At 43.6% G+C, this 24087-nt stretch overlaps 2 protein-coding genes across 2 annotated transcripts in view; both read left to right on the plus strand.

The window, feature by feature from the left end:
- The first annotated feature begins 323 nt into the window (after positions 1 to 323).
- LOC139407732 (uncharacterized) lies at positions 324 to 10789 on the plus strand. The gene is made up of 21 exons (XM_071151586.1): positions 324 to 442; positions 539 to 597; positions 674 to 754; positions 854 to 978; positions 1570 to 1713; positions 2029 to 2127; positions 2237 to 2398; positions 2541 to 2640; positions 2833 to 3053; positions 3688 to 3844; positions 4033 to 4256; positions 4553 to 4673; positions 4974 to 5170; positions 5285 to 5399; positions 5612 to 5781; positions 5860 to 5957; positions 6114 to 6244; positions 6534 to 6723; positions 10280 to 10421; positions 10523 to 10619; positions 10693 to 10789. Exons 1-21 carry the CDS (start codon positions 420 to 422, stop codon positions 10764 to 10766), a joined length of 2730 nt encoding a protein of 909 aa, XP_071007687.1. The 5' UTR covers positions 324 to 419; the 3' UTR covers positions 10767 to 10789.
- A 3565-nt stretch (positions 10790 to 14354) lies between these two features.
- LOC139408004 (uncharacterized) overlaps positions 14355 to 24087 on the plus strand; it is a 36712-nt gene continuing 26979 nt past the window's right edge. The window contains exons 1-18 of the mRNA XM_071151848.1: positions 14355 to 14473; positions 14570 to 14628; positions 14705 to 14785; positions 14885 to 15009; positions 15601 to 15744; positions 16060 to 16158; positions 16268 to 16429; positions 16572 to 16671; positions 16864 to 17084; positions 17719 to 17875; positions 18074 to 18285; positions 18582 to 18702; positions 19003 to 19199; positions 19302 to 19416; positions 19629 to 19798; positions 19877 to 19974; positions 20131 to 20261; positions 20551 to 20740. Coding sequence (XP_071007949.1) covers positions 14451 to 14473; positions 14570 to 14628; positions 14705 to 14785; positions 14885 to 15009; positions 15601 to 15744; positions 16060 to 16158; positions 16268 to 16429; positions 16572 to 16671; positions 16864 to 17084; positions 17719 to 17875; positions 18074 to 18285; positions 18582 to 18702; positions 19003 to 19199; positions 19302 to 19416; positions 19629 to 19798; positions 19877 to 19974; positions 20131 to 20261; positions 20551 to 20740 — 2405 coding nt within the window. The 5' untranslated portion in view covers positions 14355 to 14450. The remainder of the gene's footprint in view (positions 14474 to 14569; positions 14629 to 14704; positions 14786 to 14884; positions 15010 to 15600; positions 15745 to 16059; positions 16159 to 16267; positions 16430 to 16571; positions 16672 to 16863; positions 17085 to 17718; positions 17876 to 18073; positions 18286 to 18581; positions 18703 to 19002; positions 19200 to 19301; positions 19417 to 19628; positions 19799 to 19876; positions 19975 to 20130; positions 20262 to 20550; positions 20741 to 24087) is intronic.

Consider the following 24087-nt stretch of genomic DNA (forward strand, 5'->3'; position numbering starts at 1 on the left):
AAAAATAAAAAGCCTGGCCTAGCGATCGATGACAAATTAAATGGTGCCCGTGTAACAGTTTTACTTCTGTCCCGAACCAGGGACCCGTTGAACACAGACAACAGTTAACCATCGCTCCACAAAAGCCGCGGCCCTTGCAGGGCAGGGCAGCGTTTCCCAAACTTGGTGTACATTTAGGTTTTTGTCCTAACACTACACAGCTGATTCAGATTAACAAAGCTGATTGATTATTTGAATCAGCTTTGTAGGGCTAGGGGAATAAAAAGAAAATGTGCAGCCCTTTGGGGTTCAGGTGACTGAGTGTGGGAAGCCTTTGTCAGAGGGTAAAAGTTGCATACCCCTGGGCTGTAGGCTGCACACCTTGGGTCAAATATTAGGTTCTGTAGCTGTGCATTTTATCGAAACAATTCTGTTCTACAATGGTTCTTTTCCTTAGCTCAGGGTAAGTAGTAGCAGGCCTAGAACAGTCTTATGCGACGCAAACATTTGAGTTGTGTTCTTCTTAATCAATCATAATATTTTGTCAAATGCCTTACAGGTTGTTTTGCCTATTGATGGCAGCTGTGGGCATACAAGCACAACAGACACCTTCTATAAGTATGCATTTTGCACCCTGCAAATTCAAGCACTAAGCGTTTGACAATATATTTTTAACTAACCTTTCCCATTCCAGATGACCTCCATGCTGAATGCCTTGGTAACGTTATTCGTTTGAGTGTCGCTCCTCTTTTTGAAGAGGTTGCTACTGTCTTCAGTGAGTTTGCCTCTCATGATTCTCTTTCTCTCCTTTCATAATTCATGGCTTGATATTGCTCGTCAACTATTGTGTTCACACCATCTCCATCCCTTCCAGATGACACACACATCATAAACCTGACGCCTGGCCTTGCTACTCAGTGTGGATTCAGCTTTAAATTTGACCCCATGGGGAATGCCATGTTTTTTGCTTCTCTTCAAAACTGCTTTTCCCAAAACATGGTAACCCTAAGAACTGTAGTGTTTGCTTGAACTTCAAATGGACAGTTTGCCTTTCAGTGTCACTGCATTTGCAACCCATAATGTAGCAACGTCATTTTATTTAACCTTTGACCTGGAGTCATGCTGAGACCAGGCTCTTTTACAGATGAGCCCTGTATACACAAAGATACAAGTCAATATTTGCATCACTAGATGGAAAAATGAAATCATTGAAAACAAACACCTTCTTCAGTAAAAAGGTCCTCAATAAGCCCGAGTTGCCGTAGAGGTGGTAATTCATACAATTTTAGAGCATGGAGGTTATTAGTAGTACGGTGCCAGAAACATTGAAGCAGTTTTACCGAACTCTGTGGCCACCCCTGGGTCTGGTATATCTTACCTCTAAGTTAACGATGACGGAAGGTACAGCAGAAGTTTATGGAGGGCTTTCAGAGGGCCAGCCAACTTTCTGTAGTGTGGCTTCAATACAGTGGCAGCTGCATTCATATAGCCAATTTTGCCACAGTCTATAACTTGCATGAATGTCACCTAAATTATTTGTTTTTTTGCTATATAATGAAAGGCTTTTTTTCCCTTCCCCCTTCATTTTAGGATGATAAGATGTTCAGCTTGGTCATGCAGTTCAGGCTGCCAGGAAACCACATGACTGAAGACCCTGTGTATAGAGTGGGCAAAACCTGTAGCTACACCCCCTGGACCTCCCGAGAGATTCTGTGCGACCGCAACTACATGGAGGCAAGTGAGCAGAGCATGCCCTAATGGACATGTTTACAGTCGAGCTTGTCGTACTGCCTGTATAAATCATCTGTCTAGAGCTACAACTGTCCAGTGTTTCATTTCTTCTGCGACACAACGTAGAGGTCTTGTCTCTCTCTCTCTCAATTCCACTCGCCTCTTCAAAATGCACATAGGACAACTTTAGAGGTGAGGAATCTTGGCCTATTCTCAATGCATTTAAGGAGGCGAGTGGACAGATTGAGAACTGGCCCTTGATTTCCTATTGTCTGGGAGGGAGAAAATGCATAGGGAATAATGGCCTTTCTTCTCTAGGTGTCTGTCAGAAGGACTCTTCCAGACATCCAAACCGTCCCCGAACAGCCCACTGGGGGCCCGAAAGCAAGGAGCGCCAACTTCCGGAGAGGAACTGAGGTAGCCATATTTCAGTTTCTGTAATTTCACTACAACATGACAGGATGGCGCTAAACAAAATGTGCGTTTGACAATTTTGTTTAATTCATGTTTCCATTTCCTGAGACAGGCTGTTGCTTCAGGATACAAAATGACAGCAGTCGTCTTTAGTCCTAGCAAGAAGGTCATGAATGTGGATGAGGTCCAAAGAAAGGGCTATGCGATAGTCAACACTCCCACACGGCTGGTGTTAAGAAGCCCCCATAATGCAGAGGAAACATACCTCCAGAATGTAAGCTGACTTCCTCCATGAACTGGGTCATGTTCAGTAGAGCAAACATTTGGAAAGCGTGGCCCTACCTGAACTCTGCAACATATTGTTAATACGGTTTGCCCTACTGAACACGGCCCTGGTGTGGTTGCCCCCTGAACAGGTAGCTGGGGTTCCGATGCGGGTGCTCTCAACCTCAACCTTCTTTGAGCAGAAGTGGCTGGTTACTCGAGTAGATGCCACGGCTGTTTGTCCAACACCAGGTTGAGTGTGAAATCATTTAAGATCCTTTAAACCCAGTTCTTAATTGGCTCCAGACAAGACTTTAATTTGTGTTATGTAGTGTTCAGTTGGGAAAATGTTTTGGGGTGAACTGTTTCCAAATAATGGCACATTTGTTTTCAGTTGCAAAATGTTCTGTTATGATGTGCACTTGGCTTCTTGTGTCACTGCAGAGGCAGTGGTCTTTACTCCAGAAGTGATCACCTGGTACATGCCCAAGCACATAGACCCACTTTTCTCCTCTGATGCCTTCACTATGTTGGAGGTGTACATGGGAATTGACGCTAAGAGGCTGGACACTGAGGAAATGGCTGCCAGAAACTACTCGGTTTTAGTCACGGAGGCTCATATTATTGTTGAAATTCCGGTGGGGGCTGTTGGCGGCTATTTCAAGGTCAGCGTTGGATGAGTAAAATGTTCCTGTTTAATTTCTAAATCTTATTTGTAGGGCCTTCAGTGCTTTCCAGTAACCCTTTGCCATCTCTCATGGGTAAACTCCTAGAAACGTTGTTTTGTGTAAAATGTTTCTTATTGAGCAATTGTCTGCTTAATCAGGCTAATATACAATGGATTGCAAATTGTGTGAATGCTGCATAAAATGACACTTAAACATACTCTACCGCTTGTCTTTGCAGTTTGTCCTTTAGCCGCTTGACATTTGAGACCAAATATCCACACTAAAGTATTGTTTACCGGACTTTTTAGGGAGACGGTAGCTTTGCCACTGTCAACTGAATGCAAGCAACACTCGGCTGCTGTTTACATATTGTGCGAGTTTTTACTTTGCGTGTCAGTTGCTTTGAAAATGCACACCGCCGGAAATGCAAGTTGACAAGCGTATACCTACCAGCTCTCTAAAGTCTGGTAAACAATACTTTCCTTTGGATATTTTGTCTTAAATTACGAGCGGCTAAAAGACAAGCGGTAGAATGATTGTATTTAACTTTCTGGCTTATAAGGAACATTGACCTGTTTTTGCACTCCAATTGTGTATTACAGCCTGACTGCATCACTCGTCTCCCTTACAGAGCCATATTCAGGATGACCAGTACTTTGTCACTTACACCATTGAGCCCATGCTTGAGTTGCTGTGGATCGAGGAGGTCGCACACGAGGACACCAGCTACAAAGTCCTCTTCCCTATCACAACACCTCCGATGGCCAGGCCTCCACAAGTTCGCAACTGTGAGTCTGGTTTAGTTAAACAGTGCCTATGGTAATTTGGGATGCCTGGGTTGTTCATTAGGCACGAAACAGAAGAAAATGTACTGAAACGGGGAGGCAATACCCAGACTTATCCAAAAACAAATGTCAATTTTCAACTTCCATTGTACCGCATTTCAAAATGTTTTCCTTTGTTTGCCAATGAACAGACACGCCCTTAGACACAGTTCCTGAGCAGGCAGTGTTTGTGCTTGAGTTGGGGACCTTCAACCTTGATGTGGAGCTGCTGAACATCACCTTTCCCACCATGGTGCTAACTGTTGCAGAGTGCAACGCCAGAGGCTTCAATGTTCAGGAGCAGAGATCCCCGGACAACACCTTGAAGACCTTCAGGATGGAGGTGCCCTTCTCAGACCCGGTGGTCGTCAAGGAGGTGTGTTTCTGTTAAATGCAAAGCCACACGCAGTGATTTGTACATGCCCTAATAAGTGGGCCACCAACCAAATAGAAATAATGGCACAAATGTACTTTGTATCCCTCATTTACTCAAGTGTTTCCATTATTTTGGCAGTTGCCAATAGTGCTTGATTTAGAGGAATGAGGGCAACATTACTTTAAGTATATAGTTTGTTTTAATAGTCCCCATATGTACTTGTCACTTGATGTTGAGTAAGGTTCTGTTAGCATTATTGTTGTATCAATTGACCAATGCTTTTAACTTCACTACAGAGAAGGGCGGAACAAGGTGTCACAACCTTCACTCTTCAGCTGATCTACAGCCTGGTCGTCTTTCCAGAGTACGCTCCTTTCTCTCACTCTGCCGTTGTGGACGCTGTACTGCTGGACATTGGTATGTCTCTGGACTACGCCAAACTACTGTTGAATGGTTTCCTCTCGTTAATGATTGCCCTGAAAGGAAATTGTCAGTGGAAGCCCAACTAGCCATACTGTAGGTTTTTCCTATGCGGTCTCTCTACAAAGAAAATGTTAAGCTTTAGAGTATTTGGACCCCGTTGTCCTGTTCCTGATTTGCCAGGATCGTGTTTATTCAGGCCCACCGTTGCAAAACAAGGGCTTCTTCTTGGACAAGTTCAAGTAGTACCTTCCTGTTTTTTGTGCTTAATGAACACAACCCTGTTTGTCCTTGTAGTGCCACCCTCAGTCACTGGCAACTGTGATCAGGAGAACTTCCACATCACTGTGGACTACAGGAACCAAGATCCCTTTTTCGTGGTCTTGGTTGGCAAGCGGCTGCTTAACCATGAGCTTGCTCAACAGTATTTAACAGAGGGCGACGCAGACTTCACCATCACGTTGCCCTTCTCTTCGCCGGACGCAGTGTTTGAGGTACGACGCTCTCCCAAAACATGTTAACCTAAATTGCTGCAGCTAGCCTCGCTTTCCTTACCCTGTATACATGCATACGATATTGGACTAATGAACTCTCCCATTGGTTCCCAGTCGGTTCACTCGTCCTCTGTCAGGAGCAGACTGGATGTGGCTCTGTTGAATCCTTACAACAACATGACCATCAAATACTTTTCCCTGGCTTGCAGCTTCCTCAAAACGCTGACTGGTTGGTTCTCAAACAATTGCTTCCGATAAATAGTCGTTTGACATGGTTACCAAACCTGGGTTCCTTGCAAATACTGTGAGTCTAATAGTAGTGCCACAGATGGGCATGGTTTGCACTTTTGGTGCTATTCCATTGGTTCAAGCTCAATGAAGTGTCACAAATACAGAACCCAGGTCTGATGGCTACCTGTCTTTTGCTCCCCCACCTCCAAGAGTGTTTCTCTAACGGAACGATGACTGCGCTGGCGGTGAAGGTGGAGTCTGCTCCCGGTCTGAACCCCGGTCAGCTGACCCTGAGCGACCCCGCCTGTGGTCCCACCTACAGCGACGATCGCTTCGCCTACTTCCACTTCACTGTGAACTCCTGTGGCACCACCAGGAAGGTAAAATTACGATTACCCTGAGGTGATACGGACTGCTTGCGTCTGCAGGCTGTAATAAGCAATTCCCCTCTACTACAGTTTATCAACAATGTCATGCTGTATGAGAACGAAATCTCCTTGCCAGATGAACTTGAGGTGAAGCTGAATGCCACGGCGTCTTCAGAGGAGGAATATCAGTAAGTGTATTACGCATCACAATTGTGGCACTGGCTTTTATAGGGTGTTTTTTTTTTCTTCACCAATTGCTCAATGCTTTGTATACAGGGAAAATGTGCCTCTACTTCCAGTGTGTCCACTCCACTGCTTGAAGTTGCCTACATCCCTCTTTTTAGGTTAAAGGTTTCCTGCTACTACGTGGCCAACACCACTCGCACATTGGCCTTCCTGACCAGGCCACGGGACCAAGAGCCTTTTGTCGAGACCGGGACGGGTCGACAAATGGTCAGAATGAGACTCGCTCAGGGTAAGCGTGCGCAAATTCAGAATTTCAACTTGACCCCTAGCCTCTAAAAGAATCTTGGAAGGTCTCCTTTACAAAACGATTCCCAAAAAATGTAAGCCTTGCGTTCTGAGAGCTACAAGTGTGGCTATGGAGTAACGGTGAGGAGCTGATTTTGGGGGGGTAGTGTTGGCTATAAATGACTTGTGTTCATCGGGGCACAACAGGATATGATAAACGAGCGTTTCTTAATGGACAAGTTCAGATGGTGCCCACTGAACACGATCCCCGGTTGTCTTGTTCTGTGTTCCAGACGCCTCGTATAACATGTTCCACCAGGAGGAGGACTATCCAGTGGTGAGGTACCTGAGACAGCCTCTGCACTTTGAGGTGGAGCTGACCACGTCCTCTGACCCCAAGGTAGCGCTGGTGCTTGACCACTGCTGGGCCACCCTCAACGAGGACCGCGACTCCCGACCCCGGTGGAATCTCATCATTAATGGGTAACAAGTTGTTTTTGGGCCTTAACAAGTGTTATTCCACAGGTGTGGTTCCTGAGTAATTAGCAACCTATCATGCTTGGCAGGCCATTTACTTTGGCTACCGTGGCTATGCCCCCATCCATAGGTCCTGAGTGGTCACAATGCTTAAAAAGCCGTGTGCGGTCTGTCACCAGATCGCCACCCAAATCTGGCGCGTACGATCACATTTTTTGTGGTCCTTGCATGCTGCAACAAACGACTCTAAACCGCGTTGTCTGAAAAGCATCTAAACAATGTTTTGTACTGATGAGAAATAAAGGTCTTCACAACTTTATTCCACCTTAAATGTTAACGTTATCATCTAGTCTAAATAACAGGTTGACTTGTTTTTCAATGTGATGCGGTACAAGGGAGCCATGTAAATCTAGTTTAGAAAATATGGCATGCCGTTCACTGCGCCCGTTGCCTGAGATCTTAACTTAGTTTGGCCACTTCAGCATGTGACAAATCTTTGTACTTGTTACGGCGTACACATGACAAGTAGTTTACAGTTAACCAATCAAAAAGCCAATTGTTGTCACCTCCCCGAATACAACCGTAGCTCGAAAGCTACACAGAGTTGCAAGATATAACCCCCCAAAAAATGGATTGAGCTAAGTCCTTGGGGGGGAAGGTATTGTGGAGAGGATGATGCAGGAAATATTACTAAGATGGGGGATTTATCAACAGTTTTTCTAAGCTAAATACCCCTGGAAAGGGGGGTCTGATCTGGCAACCCTGAGGTACCATAGTTTACACTCTGATGCCGTGTTCAAATCAACTAACGACTTCAGTGCGTTCAAGACAATGGGGGTACTCCAGTTGAGATCACCATAAGTCAGTCGAGTCTGACAGACGCTTACGTGATAACCGACTGCATTGTATGGCGCTAGCATTAGCGCATATGCAGTACCACCTTCAAAAGTGTTTTACACATGTGTCATTACAATCTAGACAAGAATCAGAAAGCATGAATAGAAAGTACATAATACTTACGGTACGCTACAGTAGAAACGACAACACGTTACGCAGAAAATAAGGCACTTTGAAAGGAATGCACGCATGTCCACAGTTAATTGTAAGGGAGGCAATAAATGTGCAAGGCCTGTATACCTGATCTGGGGAAGTGCTTGGAGTTTCTTTTGAAGGAAAGTTTGTCCGGCTCATTAAATTCTCAAATAGAAATGGTCTGCAACAGTGAAATGGGCTACTTTTGTGAAACTTAGAAAATTAGAAGTTGAAACGGCCTATAGAAAATTAGCAGGTAGTGTGCCTTGGTTTGAGGTCAGCGCGGGTTAACTGTGCACATTTTGGAGCAGGGAGTGCATTGTGACGTCACGCGCATAAAATCAACTCCCACTGCTGGGGCGACTGTTGAAGATATTTGGAACTCGCGTGTGAAAAGGTTGTTGGCGTTACCTACACCTTTTTACTCAATATTATCCTTTTGGTTTGCTACAGTTCAGTGTTCAGCCGAACTGATGGTCAGTCGAATGGAAGTCAAGAGCGGCTGGCAAGCTTAGCTTGCCTTTCCGATTGGTTTCATACAACTGCTCTTAACACTGACTGAATACTTGTTGGTTTTGGGTTGACTTCAGGCACAAGTGACCTCTTGTGTTGAAAACAGTTATTGCACTAAACATAAAGGATGGTTCACACGCCTGTGCAGCATGGATGTTTGAAACGGAATAGGATCAGTTGACAGGACGCCGCTTTCAATGGAATTTCCTGTCCTAGAGGAATGCGCTAATTGGGAGTTGCTAAACATGAACAAATACCACGGTCAAGTGTAGCAGCTTGCTAGCTAATGTTCATATTTAAAAAAAAATTACTACATTTTTGATTTGGGTGAGCACTTTGCCACAGATGGACACCGCTGGCCTAATTTTTATCTCAAGAATTTAAATTGGGTAACTATTGAAAGATGACTTATTTTTCCTACATTGTAATGGACTTATGATTATGCATGCTGCAAATGACACTTTATTTTGCGGGTGCCTTTTCAGTATCTGGATACATGTTACACCAAGCAGTGTAGTGAAGCAACTTTATTGGTCAAAACCATTCATTTGGGGGATTGGGTTTGCAAAATGCTATCAAACCACGCAATTTTACCTTTTTTAATGAAATGGTCGCAAGAACCTAAATTTGGCCATGTGGACACGGGAGTAACTTTGCAGCTGTTTATTAAATCAGAAATGTCACAGCAGTTTAAAAAAACAGGCTGAATGTTTTGTGTATCATAGGAGAAGACACCACATTCACATGGCTGTGCACGAAATGGGCAGTTCAGATTTGTCGCTGCAACTATATCTTTGTGCAAAATCCTGATTTCACAAATCCCTTTGTGCTAATATCTGGCAGTTAAACAGTAAATGATTAACCTCCCAAAGATGCACATTTAAAAAGTAGGACTAAACTGTCAATGCGTAGGTTACTTTGTATAGTAGAGCTGCGCCCTTCACAGAAGTCCTCCACGTGTGAATCCGATGCCATGGGTGTAGAATTTATTGTGTGACCAATTTTTCCGACAGCGGAAGAATTGCTCTGGCGCATTGCATGAAATTCTTAATTAAAATGAAGTGCTTATTTTTGCTTTGTTGATGATACCGACTGTCTATTCGGCAACTTTGGTTAAACCACGGTCAGTTGATCAATATTCAGGTAGTCTGACCATTCTGGATCATTTAGAATTTTAAGAACCATTTTAGAGGGACATCTCACCTCATGTCAATGTAATTGAATATACATGTTTGACAATCGTCATTTAACAAGCCATTGCAGTAGACCAAAAGTAATATTGTTGACAGAAAATAAATGCATTTTTTTTCTTCAAATAGGCAGCCCAATTTCTGTTCTTTAAAATGTACTAAATCAGATTCATCCAGGTCTGATGGGCCAAAAGATCAGAAATTAAAACCAACAAACCACTGTCGTGACGTGGCCTTGAATTATCTGAGGACTGTTTAATTGTTAGCCGACTCTAAATGAATCATGTTAGGATTTGGGGTGCCGAGGAAGCGGTTTTAAAGAGTTACCGTCTCCCGACTTAAACTCTAGACGGTAGAAATCTATTACATTGATAAAGTCAACTTATTAACCATGACATCGTATCCTCCTTGCAGCTGCAAAATCCCCAGCCTTATGATTCACTATGCACATTTTCTAGGGGAGTTTCTCTAACACGTTCAAAAGTGAATACTGAAACAATATTTCTAACATAAGACTGGTCAGAGAGATTAGCTATAGAAAATGAATGTCATATTGGTTTTTACTAGAAAGGTGCTCACTCTACAGGTAGGAATTCTCGAGCCTTTACATTGTATATGAAATATGTTTTTTAAAGATATGGCGATTTTTGGTGGGAAAAGCCTGTTAACAAAGACATTCCTTTAGTTCATACTGGAGGGGGAGAAAGAACCCACTTCTGCTGTAAATTGATCTGATCCTTACAGGACATTCATGACACCGCTACAAGGCGGTTGGGGTTTGCAGCGTTTTCTTGTCACTAACTTAGTCCCTCTCTCTACACTGGCAGCTGTGAGAACCCCGGTGATCCATACCGTGTGGTCTTCCATCCGGTGGTAGCTGACGCCAGGGTCCACTTCCCCCCTCACTTCAAACGCTTTGAGATCTATATGTTTTCCTTCGCCGAGGATGCGGGTGAGCCGAGTGGCCAGGTAACAATCTTTATTGGTTAATTTTGTGTGAGTGGCAATCCTCCCTTTTTTATATATATATATTTTTTTAAATCTGACACATTCAAATCTTTGATTCCTAGGTCTTTGTCCATTGTGATGTGGTCATCTGTGATGCCAGTAGTCCCTCTGGCGGCCCCTGTAGTGGACAATGTGTGAATCAGGACAGCCCGAAAAGAGGTTGGTCTTGTTTTATGCTTTTCAGACCCTGGCAGACCATAACTGAACTAATAGCTTCTCTCTCTCTCAACAGGACAACGACATGTCAAAGACCTCTTTGAGGAGCGTCATTTATATGTTTCTCCTGGATACATTCTTTGGGTGTAATGTCTCTAACATGTCAAATAAAGTGTTCTATATAAAACAATCTTAACCGTTGGACTACCTTAATTGTATCTGATTTGCATTTAATACCAAGGCGCATGTAGTAGGCTTGTCATCTGACGTGAAAAGAATCTAGCTGGCTAAAGCATTGACTGCACAATTGTGTAAGCTTGCCTTGCAGCTGAAGTAACATGGCTAGCTATTTACTTAGTGTCGGATTAAAAATAACTGTTGCCTATCTGGGTATGGACCTTAAACGTAAAGTTCTGAAGTAATATTCATACCAATCCATGAACCTCAAGTCTGAATGGCATTAATGAAGCCTAGAGTAGAATACCTTTATTGTGCGACGGCTGCAAGACCTATACACACACGTATTTTAGTTATTACCACGCGTGAGATTCCCATATTGTAGCTTGTACATTGAATACGGTTCAGGTATGACTGACACATTCTTTTTCAGTCATATCAAATGATGCGGTGTCTGCATGTATGTATTACACTACAACAGCGTTTACTGCTCCTGTGATATCAATGATTACACTAACTATACATGATTGATTTAATTCATATATACAGGAAAAAAACCTATGCAGATCTAACTCATCTGAGGACACGAGTGTTTCAACCAGTGGAGAATGTGAAACGCTTTATTGAAAGTGCATTTTAATTGTAAGAGTTCAATCTTGGGCGGGCAGGTGGGTAGAGCGTTGGACTAGTAACCAGAAGGTTGCAAGATCGAATCCCTGAGCAGAAACGGTAAACATCTGTCCTTCTGCCCCTGAACAAGGCAGTTCCTAGGCTGTCATTATCTGACATGCCTAGTTAAAAGGAAGGCAAATCTCTACTTCAATGCACATATGGTGTGCATTAGATGAGGTGGGGGGAGAGAGAGCATATGATTCATGAATGACAGTGCTTCCCTAATATTCTCTCAGTTCATCCCAATTGCGCTGTCAGGACTGGATTCCTCTCACATCAAAACATACATGCAGACCAGAGCATGATTAAACCTTTTTATTCTAACACGGTCAGTCATCTTAAATCAGGAGGTGAAATGCAAAACTGACTTTGGATCATTAACTCTGGGATTTCAATGTAAAGCATCTCTAATAATACTTCCAGTTGACTCAACCAAGTGACATCATCTCTATGATCAGAACATGCCCTCTGTCAGCCATTTCAGATGCGGGAGGGGTTCAACAAAACAGCTGATAACCTAGAGGATTTAGGGAGAGAGGGATAGCGGACACCACACACACAAGTACTTTAAGCTGAAAAACAGACCCGTGAGGACAAACAATAGAAGATAATGCCAATAGGTGTCTGCGTCACATACAGTATCTTCTTTCAAAGTGTACCTGAAACATTTTAAATAGAGGGCTGTGTTTCTCACCACTTGGTTATTGCAAGGCTAACCCATGACTTGGCAGCAACAGATAGTCCAGTGGAAATGTTTATGTGGTGTAAATCTGAAAATTAGCAGCTGACATCTTAAGGGTTTTTTAATTCATGCAAGCGAGACAGATTCCACGGAGAAAAAGAACACAGAACAGTTTAATTACTTCTGGTTATGGACACTTTTTGCCAGCAATAAAGCTTCCACGGGCTGGTCCTCACACAGTGAACATCTGGCAATATCTACATTTTCGACCCCCTTGGTCAGCTCGCTCTCTGAATGTGAAGAAAGCAATAACTGAGATATGACCGTTCAATCTAAAGCAGCACGTGTCATTTTTTAGGATAAGTCAATACAGCCCAGTGCTGCTTACCTGAGATGCCATCTTCGTAGGTGTCCGCTATGACTTCCTTTTGTGTCGGGGAAAAAAGTGGCTTTCAGAACAATTATTTTAGATTTTGACAAAAAGACAATTTGCCTGTGAAAAACCACACCTTCATACAAACGTGCTACTGTATGCAGAATTCTTGACTCGCAACTGAAGACGCTGCCCTATCCTGCCAGCACGCCCACAAGCGAGCCACTCGGGAGCAGAATGATGACGCGTGGAAGAGGGAAAGGAATGAGAGGGGAACAGCAATATGTTGCAAGTTGGGCTAATAGCTGAACAATAGACTATTCTTTAGTAAAGGTTGAATAGTCTAATAGCCGAGCTGGATTTACGTCTATGCTCTATAACCTACTACTATATCACGTAAGATTGAATTGTTTGAACAGCAGTTGTCTGTGTGTGTGTGTCAAGAACTGAGCAACATGCTGAGACTGCTGCATGTTGCAAAACTGTAGATAACAGCCCGGCAGATGCTTTGTCCTGTATCTTACAAAGTTGTGGTTAATCAGGTATAGGGAGGGGTGGTCATCACGAGGTTTAACTGAGATGGAAAAATACAGAACAACACAATAGCAGGAACTGAGCAACTGTTATAACTAGGGGGTGATACCAGAACAGTAAGAATCTATACATCGACGGAGGGAGAACTCCAAGAAGCGCCAAGAGGCGGGGACCAGCCTGAGCGCCTGCGATAGGCTGAGCAAGTCTAAACCACACTCAGCCTCTACTGTGATAGACATAGTTCCAACCCGTCTGTTGGCCTATCACAGTATAAGAACAGCTGTTTATGTACATCCTGACAGTTCCCTGTTCTGCCCTGCGTGGTATTACAGTGAGCCCGTATATACGAAAGTTGCATTTGCCATTTATTGCTTAGCTAATAAAAGTACATAGAGTGCAATCAGTGACTCAGTGTTATAACTTGTTCTGATACCAGATTCGAATTGACGCAACCCTAACACTAGGTGTGATCCCCTCCCCCCTATCACAGACCAGATTTGCCCTAAAGACCAATGTAATGACTGTTTAAATATGCTACCTTACACGTTACGTTGGCTGACAATTTGTTAGCTACGATGTCCTTACGAACCACATAGCATATCATATCATTACACAGCACTATGTACCGGTATGTTAGTAGTTGTACATCAGACTTGCCAGTAGATTAACTATAGACTTGATTATTCTCGTCGTTCTTATTCACCCAAGGCTGAAAAATTCACCCAAGACTGAAAAACGGCTAAATAAGAACGTTGACTAAGCTGGAACACTAGCGCGAGCCCATAGCAAATGAATGGAATCGAACGTTCGCAGAGATCGTTTTGACTGGAGTGATGCTTAGGATTCCATTAAAAATCTATCCAGTTTTATTTTACCACTACAATCTGCTCGTCGGACGAAACTGGAGGAAATAAACTAGTGTAGAAAGTAAACATCCGCACCTCGATGGTGTCAACTGTGCTTATGTCTGCGTAATGAAAAATAAAAAGCCTGGCCTAGCGATCGATGACAAATGAAATGGTGCCCGTGTAACAGTTTTACTTCTGTCCCGAACCAGGGACCCGTTGAACACAGACAACAGTTAACCATCGCTCCACAAAAGCCGCGGCCCTTGCAGGGCAGGGCAGCGTTTCCCAAACTTGGTGTACATTTAGGTTTTTGTCCTAACACTACACAGCTGATTCAGATTAACAAAGCTGATTGATTATTTGAATCAGCTTTGTAGGGCTAGGGGAATAAAAAGAAAATGTGCAGCCCTTTGGGGTTCAGGTGACTGAGTGTGGGAAGCCTTTGTCAGAGGGTAAAAGTTGCATACCCCTGGGCTGTAGGCTGCACACCTTGGGTCAAATATTAGGTTCTGTAGCTGTGCATTTTATCGAAACAATTCTGTTCTACAATGGTTCTTTTCCTTAGCTCAGGGTAAGTAGTAGCAGGCCTAGAACAGTCTTATGCGACGCAAACATTTGAGTTGTGTTCTTCTTAATCAATCATAATATTTTGTCAAATGCCTTACAGGTTGTTTTGCCTATTGATGGCAGCTGTGGGCATACAAGCACAACAGACACCTTCTATAAGTATGCATTTTGCACCCTGCAAATTCAAGCACTAAGCGTTTGACAATATATTTTTAACTAACCTTTCCCATTCCAGATGACCTCCATGCTGAATGCCTTGGTAACGTTATTCGTTTGAGTGTCGCTCCTCTTTTTGAAGAGGTTGCTACTGTCTTCAGTGAGTTTGCCTCTCATGATTCTCTTTCTCTCCTTTCATAATTCATGGCTTGATATTGCTCGTCAACTATTGTGTTCACACCATCTCCATCCCTTCCAGATGACACACACATCATAAACCTGACGCCTGGCCTTGCTACTCAGTGTGGATTCAGCTTTAAATTTGACCCCATGGGGAATGCCATGTTTTTTGCTTCTCTTCAAAACTGCTTTTCCCAAAACATGGTAACCCTAAGAACTGTAGTGTTTGCTTGAACTTCAAATGGACAGTTTGCCTTTCAGTGTCACTGCATTTGCAACCCATAATGTAGCAACGTCATTTTATTTAACCTTTGACCTGGAGTCATGCTGAGACCAGGCTCTTTTACAGATGAGCCCTGTATACACAAAGATACAAGTCAATATTTGCATCACTAGATGGAAAAATGAAATCATTGAAAACAAACACCTTCTTCAGTAAAAAGGTCCTCAATAAGCCCGAGTTGCCGTAGAGGTGGTAATTCATACAATTTTAGAGCATGGAGGTTATTAGTAGTACGGTGCCAGAAACATTGAAGCAGTTTTACCGAACTCTGTGGCCACCCCTGGGTCTGGTATATCTTACCTCTAAGTTAACGATGACGGAAGGTACAGCAGAAGTTTATGGAGGGCTTTCAGAGGGCCAGCCAACTTTCTGTAGTGTGGCTTCAATACAGTGGCAGCTGCATTCATATAGCCAATTTTGCCACAGTCTATAACTTGCATGAATGTCACCTAAATTATTTGTTTTTTTGCTATATAATGAAAGGCTTTTTTTCCCTTCCCCCTTCATTTTAGGATGATAAGATGTTCAGCTTGGTCATGCAGTTCAGGCTGCCAGGAAACCACATGACTGAAGACCCTGTGTATAGAGTGGGCAAAACCTGTAGCTACACCCCCTGGACCTCCCGAGAGATTCTGTGCGACCGCAACTACATGGAGGCAAGTGAGCAGAGCATGCCCTAATGGACATGTTTACAGTCGAGCTTGTCGTACTGCCTGTATAAATCATCTGTCTAGAGCTACAACTGTCCAGTGTTTCATTTCTTCTGCGACACAACGTAGAGGTCTTGTCTCTCTCTCTCTCAATTCCACTCGCCTCTTCAAAATGCACATAGGACAACTTTAGAGGTGAGGAATCTTGGCCTATTCTCAATGCATTTAAGGAGGCGAGTGGACAGATTGAGAACTGGCCCTTGATTTCCTATTGTCTGGGAGGGAGAAAATGCATAGGGAATAATGGCCTTTCTTCTCTAGGTGTCTGTCAGAAGGACTCTTCCAGACATCCAAACCGTCCCCGAACAGCCCACTGGGGGCCCGAAAGCAAGGAGCGCCAACTTCCGGAGAGGAACTGAGGTAGCCATATTTCAGTTTCTGTAATTTCACTACAACATGACAGGATGGCGCTAAACAAAATGTGCGTTTGACAATTTTGTTTAATTCATGTTTCCATTTCCTGAGACAGGCTGTTGCTTCAGGATACAAAATGACAGCAGTCGTCTTTAGTCCTAGCAAGAAGGTCATGAATGTGGATGAGGTCCAAAGAAAGGGCTATGCGATAGTCAACACTCCCACACGGCTGGTGTTAAGAAGCCCCCATAATGCAGAGGAAACATACCTCCAGAATGTAAGCTGACTTCCTCCATGAACTGGGTCATGTTCAGTAGAGCAAACATTTGGAAAGCGTGGCCCTACCTGAACTCTGCAACATATTGTTAATACGGTTTGCCCTACTGAACACGGCCCTGGTGTGGTTGCCCCCTGAACAGGTAGCTGGGGTTCCGATGCGGGTGCTCTCAACCTCAACCTTCTTTGAGCAGAAGTGGCTGGTTACTCGAGTAGATGCCACGGCTGTTTGTCCAACACCAGGTTGAGTGTGAAATCATTTAAGATCCTTTAAACCCAGTTCTTAATTGGCTCCAGACAAGACTTTCATTTGTGTTATGTAGTGTTCAGTTGGGAAAATGTTTTGGGGTGAACTGTTTCCAAATAATGGCACATTTGTTTTCAGTTGCAAAATGTTCTGTTATGATGTGCACTTGGCTTCTTGTGTCACTGCAGAGGCAGTGGTCTTTACTCCAGAAGTGATCACCTGGTACATGCCCAAGCACATAGACCCACTTTTCTCCTCTGATGCCTTCACTATGTTGGAGGTGTACATGGGAATTGACGCTAAGAGGCTGGACACTGAGGAAATGGCTGCCAGAAACTACTCGGTTTTAGTCACGGAGGCTCATATTATTGTTGAAATTCCGGTGGGGGCTGTTGGCGGCTATTTCAAGGTCAGCGTTGGATGAGTAAAATGTTCCTGTTTAATTTCTAAATCTTATTTGTAGGGCCTTCAGTGCTTTCCAGTAACCCTTTGCCATCTCTCATGGGTAAACTCCTAGAAACGTTGTTTTGTGTAAAATGTTTCTTATTGAGCAATTGTCTGCTTAATCAGGCTAATATACAATGGATTGCAAATTGTGTGAATGCTGCATAAAATGACACTTAAACATACTCTACCGCTTGTCTTTGCAGTTTGTCCTTTAGCCGCTTGACATTTGAGACCAAATATCCACACTAAAGTATTGTTTACCGGACTTTTTAGGGAGACGGTAGCTTTGCCACTGTCAACTGAATGCAAGCAACACTCGGCTGCTGTTTACATATTGTGCGAGTTTTTACTTTGCGTGTCAGTTGCTTTGAAAATGCACACCGCCGGAAATGCAAGTTGACAAGCGTATACCTACCAGCTCTCTAAAGTCTGGTAAACAATACTTTCCTTTGGATATTTTGTCTTAAATTACGAGCGGCTAAAAGACAAGCGGTAGAATGATTGTATTTAACTTTCTGGCTTATAAGGAACATTGACCTGTTTTTGCACTCCAATTGTGTATTACAGCCTGACTGCATCACTCGTCTCCCTTACAGAGCCATATTCAGGATGACCAGTACTTTGTCACTTACACCATTGAGCCCATGCTTGAGTTGCTGTGGATCGAGGAGGTCGCACACGAGGACACCAGCTACAAAGTCCTCTTCCCTATCACAACACCTCCGATGGCCAGGCCTCCACAAGTTCGCAACTGTGAGTCTGGTTTAGTTAAACAGTGCCTATGGTAATTTGGGATGCCTGGGTTGTTCATTAGGCACGAAACAGAAGAAAATGTACTGAAACGGGGAGGCAATACCCAGACTTATCCAAAAACAAATGTCAATTTTCAACTTCCATTGTACCGCATTTCAAAATGTTTTCCTTTGTTTGCCAATGAACACACGCCCTTAGACACAGTTCCTGAGCAGGCAGTGTTTGTGCTTGAGTTGGGGACCTTCAACCTTGATGTGGAGCTGCTGAACATCACCTTTCCCACCATGGTGCTAACTGTTGCAGAGTGCAACGCCAGAGGCTTCAATGTTCAGGAGCAGAGATCCCCGGACAACACCTTGAAGACCTTCAGGATGGAGGTGCCCTTCTCAGACCCGGTGGTCGTCAAGGAGGTGTGTTTCTGTTAAATGCAAAGCCACACGCAGTGATTTGTACATGCCCTAATAAGTGGGCCACCAACCAAATAGAAATAATGGCACAAATGTACTTTGTATCCCTCATTTACTCAAGTGTTTCCATTATTTTGGCAGTTGCCAATAGTGCTTGATTTAGAGGAATGAGGGCAACATTACTTTAAGTATATAGTTTGTTTTAATAGTCCCCATATGTACTTGTCACTTGATGTTGAGTAAGGTTCTGTTAGCATTATTGTTGTATCAATTGACCAATGCTTTTAACTTCACTACAGAGAAGGGCGGAACAAGGTGTCACAACCTTCACTCTTCAGCTGATCTACGGCCTGGTCGTCTTTCCAGAGTACGCTCCTTTCTCTCACTCTGCCGTTGTGGACGCTGTACTGCTGGACATTGGTATGTCTCTGGACTACGCCAAACTACTGTTGAATGGTTTCCTCTCGTTAATGATTGCCCTGAAAGGAAATTGTCAGTGGAAGCCCAACTAGCCATACTGTAGGTTTTTCCTATGCGGTCTCTCTACAAAGAAAATGTTAAGCTTTAGAGTATTTGGACCCCGTTGTCCTGTTCCTGATTTGCCAGGATCGTGTTTATTCAGGCCCACCGTTGCAAAACAAGGGCTTCTTCTTGGACAAGTTCAAGTAGTACCTTCCTGTTTTTTGTGCTTAATGAACACAACCCTGTTTGTCCTTGTAGTGCCACCCTCAGTCACTGGCAACTGTGATCAGGAGAACTTCCACATCACTGTGGACTACAGGAACCAAGATCCCTTTTTCGTGGTCTTGGTTGGCAAGCGGCTGCTTAACCATGAGCTTGCTCAACAGTATTTAACAGAGGGCGACGCAGACTTCACCATCACGTTGCCCTTCTCTTCGCCGGACGCAGTGTTTGAGGTACGACGCTCTCCCAAAACATGTTAACCTAAATTGCTGCTTTCCTTACCCTGTATACATGCATACGATATTGGACTAATGAACTCTCCCATTGGTTCCCAGTCGGTTCACTCGTCCTCTGTCAGGAGCAGACTGGATGTGGCTCTGTTGAATCCTTACAACAACATGACCATCAAATACTTTTCCCTGGCTTGCAGCTTCCTCAAAACGCTGACTGGTTGGTTCTCAAACAATTGCTTCCGATAAATAGTCGTTTGACATGGTTACCAAACCTGGGTTCCTTGCAAATACTGTGAGTCTAATAGTAGTGCCACAGATGGGCATGGTTTGCACTTTTGGTGCTATTCCATTGGTTCAAGCTCAATGAAGTGTCACAAATACAGAACCCAGGTCTGATGGCTACCTGTCTTTTGCTCCCCCACCTCCAAGAGTGTTTCTCTAACGGAACGATGACTGCGCTGGCGGTGAAGGTGGAGTCTGCTCCCGGTCTGAACCCCGGTCAGCTGACCCTGAGCGACCCCGCCTGTGGTCCCACCTACAGCGACGATCGCTTCGCCTACTTCCACTTCACTGTGAACTCCTGTGGCACCACCAGGAAGGTAAAATTACGATTACCCTGAGGTGATACGGACTTCTTGCGTCTGCAGGCTGTAATAAGCAATTCCCCTCTACTACAGTTTATCAACAATGTCATGCTGTATGAGAACGAAATCTCCTTGCCAGATGAACTTGAGGTGAAGCTGAATGCCACGGCGTCTTCAGAGGAGGAATATCAGTAAGTGTATTACGCATCACAATTGTGGCACTGGCTTTTATAGGGTTTTTTTTTTTTCTTCACCAATTGCTCAATGCTTTGTATACAGGGAAAATGTGCCTCTACTTCCAGTGTGTCCACTCCACTGCTTGAAGTTGCCTACATCCCTCTTTTTAGGTTAAAGGTTTCCTGCTACTACGTGGCCAACACCACTCGCACATTGGCCTTCCTGACCAGGCCACGGGACCAAGAGCCTTTTGTCGAGACCGGGACGGGTCGACAAATGGTCAGAATGAGACTCGCTCAGGGTAAGCGTGCGCAAATTCAGAATTTCAACTTGACCCCTAGCCTCTAAAAGAATCTTGGAAGGTCTCCTTTACAAAACGATTCCCAAAAAATGTAAGCCTTGCGTTCTGAGAGCTACAAGTGTGGCTATGGAGTAACGGTGAGGAGCTGATTTTGGGGGGGTAGTGTTGGCTATAAATGACTTGTGTTCATCGGGGCACAACAGGATATGATAAACGAGCGTTTCTTAATGGACAAGTTCAGATGGTGCCCACTGAACACGATCCCCGGTTGTCTTGTTCTGTGTTCCAGACGCCTCGTATAACATGTTCCACCAGGAGGAGGACTATCCAGTGGTGAGGTACCTGAGACAGCCTCTGCACTTTGAGGTGGAGCTGACCACGTCCTCTGACCCCAAGGTAGCGCTGGTGCTTGACCACTGCTGGGCCACCCTCAACGAGGACCGCGACTCCCGACCCCGGTGGAATCTCATCATTAATGGGTAACAAGTTGTTTTTGGGCCTTAACAAGTGTTATTCCACAGGTGTGGTTCCTGAGTAATTAGCAACCTATCATGCTTGGCAGGCCATTTACTTTGGCTACCGTGGCTATGCCCCCATCCATAGGTCCTGAGTGGTCACAATGCTTAAAAAGCCGTGTGCGGTCTGTCACCAGATCGCCACCCAAATCTGGCGCGTACGATCACATTTTTTGTGGTCCTTGCAGCGTACCAACGGAACGCATGCTGCAACAAACGACTCTAAACCGCGTTGTCTGAAAAGCATCTAAACAATGTTTTGTACTGATGAGAAATAAAGGTCTTCACAACTTTATTCCACCTTAAATGTTAACGTTATCATCTAGTCTAAATAACAGGTTGACTTGTTTTTCAATGTGATGCGGTACAAGGGAGCCATGTAAATCTAGTTTAGAAAATATGACATGCCGTTCACTGCGCCGGTTGCCTGAGATCTTAACTTAGTTTGGCCACTTCAGCATGTGACAAATCTTTGTACTTGTTACGGCGTACACATGACAAGTAGTTTACAGTTAACCAATCAAAAAGCCAATTGTTGTCACCTCCCCGAATACAACCGTAGCTCGAAAGCTACACAGAGTTGCAAGATATAACCCCCCAAAAAATGGATTGAGCTAAGTCCTTGGGGGGGAAGGTATTGTGGAGAGGATGATGCAGGAAATATTACTAAGATGGGGGATTTATCAACAGTTTTTCTAAGCTAAATACCCCTGGAAAGGGGGGTCTGATCTGGCAACCCTGAGGTACCATAGTTTACACTGATGCCGTGTTCAAATCAACTAACGACTTCAGTGCGTTCAAGACAATGGGGGTACTCCAGTTGAGATCACCATAAGTCAGTCGAGTCTGACAGATGCTTACGTGATAACCCGACTGCATTGTATGGCGCTAGCATTAGCTCATATGCAGTACCACCTTCAAAAGTGTTTTACACATGTGTCATTACAATCTAGACAAGAATCAGAAAGCATGAATAGAAAGTACATAATACTTACGGTACGCTACAGTAGAAACGACAACGCGTTACGCAGAAAATAAGGCACTTTGAAAGGAATGCACGCATGTCCACAGTTATTTGTAAGGGAGGCAATAAATGTGCAAGGCCTGTATACCTGATCTGGGGAAGTGCTTGGAGTTTCTTTTGAAGGAAAGTTTGTCCGGCTCATTAAATTCTCAAATAGAAATGGTCTGCAACAGTGAAATGGGCTACTTTTGTGAAACTTAGAAAATTAGAAGTTGAAACGGCCTATAGAAAATTAGCAGGTAGTGTGCCTTGGTTTGAGGTCAGCGCGGGTTAACTGTGCACATTTTGGAGCAGGGAGTGCATTGTGACGTCACGCGCATAAAATCAACTCCCACTGCTGGGGCGACTGTTGAAGATATTTGGAACTCGCGTGTGAAAAGGTTGTTGGCGTTACCTACACCTTTTTACTCAATATTATCCTTTTGGTTTGCTACAGTTCAGTGTTCAGCCGAACTGATGGTCAGTCGAATGGAAGTCAAGAGCGACTGGCAAGCTTAGCTTGCCTTTCCGATTGGTTTCATACAACTGCTCTTAACACTGACTGAATACTTGTTGGTTTTGGGTTGACTTCAGGCACAAGTGACCTCTTGTGTTGAAAACAGTTATTGCACTAAACATAAAGGATGGTTCACACGCCTGTGCAGCATGGATGTTTGAAACGGAATAGGATCAGTTGACAGGACGCCGCTTTCAATGGAATTTCCTGTCCTAGAGGAATGCGCTAATTGGGAGTTGCTAAACATGAACAAATACCACGGTCAAGTGTAGCAGCTTGCTAGCTAATGTTCATATTTAAAAAAAAATTACTACATTTTTGATTTGGGTGAGCACTTTGCCACAGATGGACACCGCTGGCCTAATTTTTATCTCAAGAATTTAAATTGGGTAACTATTGAAAGATGACTTATTTTTCCTACATTGTAATGGACTTATGATTATGCATGCTGCAAATGACACTTTATTTTGCGGGTGCCTTTTCAGTATCTGGATACATGTTACACCAAGCAGTGTAGTGAAGCAACTTTATTGGTCAAAACCATTCATTTGGGGGATTGGGTTTGCAAAATGCTATCAAACCACGCAATTTTACCTTTTTAATGAAATGGTCGCAAGAACCTAAATTTGGCCATGTGGACACGGGAGTAACTTTGCAGCTGTTTATTAAATCAGAAATGTCACAGCAGTTTAAAAAAACACAACATTCAGCCTGTATCATAGGAGAAGACACCACATTCACATGGCTGTGCATGAAATGGGCAGTTCAGATTTGTCACTTCAGCTGCAACTATATAGTTGTGCAAAATCCTGACCATCGTCTGTCGGCTCAAGTGGCTTTGTACTGGTGTGAGCGTTTGTCTCAATGTAACGTCTTCAGATTTCACAATTCCCTTTTTGCTAATATCTGGCAGTAAATGATTAACCTCCCAAAGATGCAAATGTAAAGTAGGCCTAGACTGTCAATGCGTAGGTTACTTTGTATAGTAGAGCTACGTGTGAATCCGATCCCATGGGTGTAGAATTTATTTTGTGACTACTTTCCGACAGCGGAAGAATTGCTTTGGCGCATTGCATGAAATTCTTAATTTGAAATTAATTATTTTTTTGAAAACTATGATTGCCTTGTTGATACCGACTGTCTATTCGGCAACTTTGGTTAAATCAGTCAATTGATCAATATTCAGGTCGCCTGTAGTCTGATCATTTAGAATTTTAAGAACCATTTAGAGGGACATCTCACCTCATGTCAATGTAATTGAATATACATGTTTGACATCTGTCATTTAACAAGCTATAAAAGCCATTGCAGTAGACAAAGTAATGTTGGTGAGAAATGCTAAATGTGCATTGTTTTTCAAATAGGCAGCCCAATTTCTGTTATTTAAAATAAATAAAAATGTCCTAAATCAGATTCATCCAGGTCTGATGGGCCAAAAGATCAGAAATTAAAACCCACAAACCACTGTTGTGACGTGACCTTGAATTATCTGAGGACTGTTTAATTGTTAGCCGACTCTAAATGAATCATGTTAGGATTTGGGGTGCCGAGGAAGCGGTTTTAAAGAGTTACCGTCTCCCGACTTAAACTCTAGACGGTAGAAATCTATTCCATTGATAAAGTAAACTTACTAACCATGACATCGTATCCTCCTTGCAGCTGCAAAACCCCAACCTTATGATTCAGTACTATACAAATTGAATTACTAGCTAACTAAACACAGGCTAAACACACAGGTCCCTAGCGGACTGACACTATATGATGGCTTGTTACAAGATGTCTCTACCCCCC

Source organism: Oncorhynchus clarkii, chromosome 4 (assembly GCF_045791955.1).
Source record: "Oncorhynchus clarkii lewisi isolate Uvic-CL-2024 chromosome 4, UVic_Ocla_1.0, whole genome shotgun sequence".
In the NCBI taxonomy this organism is placed as follows: Eukaryota; Metazoa; Chordata; class Actinopteri; order Salmoniformes; family Salmonidae; genus Oncorhynchus; species Oncorhynchus clarkii.

Excerpts from the sequence above, each read along its gene's own strand:
- LOC139407732 (XM_071151586.1), top strand. The coding sequence starts at position 420 with ATGGTTCTTTTCCTTAGCTCAGG. Across the intron at positions 1,714-2,028 it reads GCGACCGCAACTACATGGAG|GTGTCTGTCAGAAGGACTCT; the intron begins GCAAGTGAGCAG and ends TTTCTTCTCTAG. Across the intron at positions 2,641-2,832 it reads GGCTGTTTGTCCAACACCAG|AGGCAGTGGTCTTTACTCCA; the intron begins GTTGAGTGTGAA and ends GTGTCACTGCAG.